Source organism: Microtus ochrogaster, chromosome 5 (genome assembly GCF_000317375.1).
Source record: "Microtus ochrogaster isolate Prairie Vole_2 chromosome 5, MicOch1.0, whole genome shotgun sequence".
NCBI classification, from domain to species: Eukaryota; Metazoa; Chordata; class Mammalia; order Rodentia; family Cricetidae; genus Microtus; species Microtus ochrogaster.
This window is the reverse complement of record NC_022012.1, coordinates 76478358-76483095: the sequence shown is the minus strand read 5'-3', so window position 1 is coordinate 76483095 and position 4738 is coordinate 76478358. Positions and strand designations below refer to the sequence as shown.

The 4738-nt window shown below is 42.1% G+C and overlaps 1 protein-coding gene across 5 annotated transcripts in view; it reads right to left on the bottom strand.

Annotated features, from left to right (window-relative positions):
- The window catches only part of Map2k5 (mitogen-activated protein kinase kinase 5), a 237834-nt gene that overhangs the window by 146022 nt on the left and 87074 nt on the right, over positions 1-4738 (bottom strand). For all 5 annotated transcript variants that reach the window (XM_005347788.2, XM_026778922.1, XM_026778920.1 and 2 more), the window contains 2 exons: positions 4657-4725; positions 4485-4566 (listed from right to left, as the gene is read on the bottom strand). In XM_005347788.2, the coding sequence (XP_005347845.1) occupies positions 4485-4566; positions 4657-4725 (151 nt within the window). The remainder of the gene's footprint in view (positions 1-4484; positions 4567-4656; positions 4726-4738) is intronic.

Below are 4738 nucleotides of genomic sequence, written 5' to 3'. Positions count from 1 at the left end.
CCGGTTCTATTCTTTAGACTGCTCCAGAAGGCAACTCTGACTCAGCACAGCAGAGATGTGAGGGCCAGGAGTGCTAATGGTGAAGCCGCCAACCTCATTTGACTTTACTTGCAACTGAGTCCCATAAATGCCAATGTGACAACCACACTCACGGGTCAGCGGATGGCAGAGCTCACAGCAGACCCGAGCAAGCCTCTGAACATCACCAAACAAACCCACTCCCCTCTCTCCCAACAACACATGGCAGTGGGGTCAGATGTTTAGGTGAGTCTTACCTCTCCACAGTGTGGTATGATGTCACACACTGACAGTTTCGTGTGGCCTGAGATTTGTTTTCAAGACTGTTTTTTGACTGAACTGGGACCTGGGATCTCAGACACTGAAGCAAAGACTCCTCCACTGAGCTACAGATCCAGGTCTTACTTTAGGCAAGCCCTTTTGGTTCCAGCGTTAGAACTTTTAGCTCCTTATTCAGGTCATAGGCTTGCTCCCTGTGAGTGTCACCTCTGTTTTCCTTGGCCGCCCCCACCCATCACAACCACCTACTGTACTGCATGCCACTGCCCACATGGTAAGCCAGAGGAGGATTGCTCGTAACAGCAAAAACAAAAAAAAATTAATATATATTGGGAGTGTGAGGGTCATGGAGCAGGATAGAAGGGGAGATGGGAGGAAGGGAAGGGAGTGGAGAAAAATGTATAGCTCAATAAAAAACCATTTAAAAAATTAATACAAGGTCTCTTTTAAGTTTCTCCTGGCTGAAAATATAAAAGCCTTTTCCTTCTTTGTAATGTAGGCTTTTTTGGGGGAGGGGAACATAATTTATTCCCATGGTGATAACTCAAACATGTCTATACTCTGAGATCTTCCAGGAGGACATTTCTGAGTTGATTTTGTTTTGACTGAGTATAAAATAGGTTACATTCTTCTCATAAAAAACTTACCAATGCCTTTCTAATAAATTCAGCCTCCACCCTAAACTCCTTGCTAGAGCCTCTGAGGCCCACGAGGTCTTGCTTGGTCTATGCTCTGACCATTCAGGACTCCTGGCCAGCCTCTGGTCCTCACAACATCACTCTGGCTACCATGGTGGTCTTGTGTTCATCTGGGAGCACTAACACATGCTACTCTCTCTGCTGGTAAGAACATCCCAGCGGTGAGCCTTGACTAGCTCAGTAGGGTTCCTGCTCGTTGTCACTTCTGTCTCTGATGCCCACTCGGCACCTGTGTGCGCTATTAGCCCGCCCATCCTGCCTTAAGCTCTCACAGTTTATTCCTTCCTGAGAATGTACTGTATGTCCTAGAATACACCCTGCAAAGACGAGGTCACACTAGAATACATGTCCTGTGAGGACAAGGGCTCAGTCTTGGTCACTGTGGAGTCCACAGGTTTACAATGGTATCTGAAAGAAAATGCTTAGTAAATATTGCATATAAATCACATCATGAGATAAAAATAAACCAGAGAGGAAGATGTCAAGAAACTGGACTGCACAGGAGGGAATGAAAGCTGGAGGGTGATACACAGAGTGATGATTTTGTGTGCTTTGTGTTGCACATGACCAGAAGACTATATGCTAACCTTCAAATCACCCTATTATACAGCCATGATTAGAAACCGAACGGGAGGCAGGATGCTAGCCCTTTCTGCCCAAAACAGACTATTAATGCTTAGAAATGACATGAACAGAACAGGAACTTGTGAGGTTAAATGTACAGTAACTGAAAGACACAGGACCAATAGCATGAGATGGCATATGAGAAACGCAATATAGGGCAAGCATCTCTACCCGCTGAGCCGTCTTGATGGCTGGGGATGTTTCCACTCTTGGTCACTTGTGAGCAACACGGCTGCTGTCACACTGCAGCAGGCTACTGGGTTTGTATGCTAGTCAGTTCTCCTGGGCTTCTGTAGCGGTCGACTTGCTAGGTCCCATGATAACTCTGTTTAACTTGTAAGGAAATGCCACGCTGTTCTAGTCTATTTTACACCATTTCAGATTAACACAAATGTTGTCTGAGGATTCCTCCTTCCCTATGCCTTTGCTGATACTTATTATCATGTGGTTGATTTTGTTTTGTATGTATGCACAGTCTCAGATGTGAACATGTACTTAGTTTTGATTTAGGTTTCCTTAACAACCACTGTTGTAGCATCTCATGTGGCTGTTGACCATTGTACATCTTTCTTTAAGAAATTCACAGTCAAATCCATTGTCTGTTTTTAAGCGAGTGACTTGTGTTTTTATTGTTGAGTTGCAATGTTTTTTTAGTAATTACAAGTAACTGCAAATGATCTGACCACTGACAGACTAGAACAGCTAAAAGTTCAAAACTTAGGAGTTGCCACAGGATCTGATAACTTTGCTACCATCAGGCCTGATGACCTGAATGTGATCCCAGGGACCCACAAGGTGGAAGGGGAGAGTCAGCTCCCATAAGCTGTGCTTTGACCTCCAAGAGCAAGCAGAAGCACACAAGCATACTGTGTGTGCATGCATTCACACACACAGACATGTGATAAAAATACTTTTTATATGTAAAAAGTAGAAATATCCTAAGTGACTATCAATTAAAGAAAACCAATGCTGTACAGCAACTCAATGAAATACTCCTCAGTCGTGAAAAGGGATGGTGGATTGCTGCAGCCACTGTTATGGATGAACTTGGAAACGATATACTAAGCAAGAAACGCCAGGCACCAAGGCTGCAGACTATAGGATCCTGGTGACAAACAATGTGCAGTATCCAGAACAGGCACATCCACAGGGGAAGGAAGGAGACCCACGATTGCCGGGGAAGGGGGAAATGGAAGGGATGAGATGAACAACTTATGTTGGCTGGGGATTTCTCTTTAGAATGTTTTGAAATTAGACAATAATAAGTTGTAGGTTTCAAAAAGGTGAATTTTATGGCATATGAATAATAAATAAAAAGTGTTTTGTTTTGTTTTGCTTTTTGAACGAGATTTCTCTGTGTGGCCGTGGCTGTCCTGGAACTCACTCTGTAGACCAGGCTGGCCTCAAACTCAGAGATCCACCTGATTCTGCCCCCTGAGTGCTAGGATTAAAGGCGTGAGTCACCAATACCCAGCAAATAAAAAGTATTTTAATATAACTGAAACATTATGCAGACCTCAAATGGTGAAAGTTCAAAGAGTGGTCTGTACTGGGATTATGAACCAATGTTCATAATCAATGTGTCCACCCACACTACCTATGTGGTTATATGATTTGGTATCATACCAAGGATACCCACAAGAGTGCTTGTGTGTTTGTGTACACCTGAGCGAGTGTATGTACCTGTATGCATCTGTGTATATATGGGTGTGTATGTATGTGTATGTATGGTGTGCATGTGTGTATGTGTGGGGCATTGTGTGTTTACCTAAAGAATTAGGAAAGTGTGCCTGTGTATGTATATGTGCTATGTGGGGGGGAGTATATGTGTGTGGTGTGTATGTGCAGTGTGGATGGTGTGCATACCCAACAAGACAGAAAGGTACAACCATTTGTGTGTATTTGTGGTATATATGTCATGTGTGTAGTGTGGTGTATATGTGTGGTAATTGTGTATGCATGGTGTATGTGTATGGTGTGTGAACCTAAAGAAGAAGATAGGTGAACGCAATTGCTCATGTGTGTATATGTTTGCATGTGTAGTTTGTATATGTATGTATATACAGTGTTTATCTGTGGGTATGTGCGGTGTGTATATGTGTGGCATGTATGTATATGTGTGTGTATGCAGTGTGTTTGTTTGTATATGTAGTATATTTGGGTGTATATGGTCTGCCTATGTATGGTATGTGGACCTAGGAAGTAGAAAGGCATGTAGGTTGCATTTTAACAGAAGCTAGAAACTTAAAAACTGACCTGGAAAAGGTGAAAATGTGTCCAGATTTAACGTGGATAGCCAATAATAATGACAGGATTCCCAGAAGTCTGTACTCTGTCACAATATTCAGATCAAGGAAGAGCTACCGATAGCAGTGAGCAGAGAGCAGGGAGGGCAGGACTGAAGTCCAAAGAGAGCCAAATGCATCTTGGCTAAACAGCTGTGTTGAAAAACAATTTCTTGTCTAGCAATTAAGAACCTATTTCTTTCTGAAAGACACAGGACATTGGGTTAATAGATTTCTTTAGAAGAAAATCTGTTTTGGCGACTGAAACATTAAAAGAACAGAACATCTGTTCCCCGGCAAAGGCATGCTGCACAGAAGCAGCGAGGACCACGTGCCAACTGGACCTGCGTGTTGTCTGTTTTTAGTAAAAGGAAACCAACTTGCAGTCTTGAAATTACAACCCAGCTACAAATATTTAACACCAGGAACCTTTTTACAGGAAGGGACTTGCTAGTGTAAAGAAAACAATAATTAACACACTTCAATCATCCTAAAATTTACTTGACGCCTATATCAAAACCAAGTTTAAGGCAACTGATTCCAAATGCCATTTTGAATATAGTTTAAAGGGAGAACTTACCATCCATGAATTCTGTACAAATTGAAATCCTGTTTTCTACAAAAAATGCCCCGTAAAATCCTATGATATATGATGAGTCACACTGCAACAAAAACAAGACAAAAGTGGTTTAAAACCTGGAGCTGACACATAAACATGTTTATAGATAAAAGTGACCAAGTAAAAATATTACCTTATAAAGAATTTCCAACTCAGACATGATCTGCTTCTGCAGCTCCAGTGTAATGTCTAACAGAATAACCTGAGTACAGACA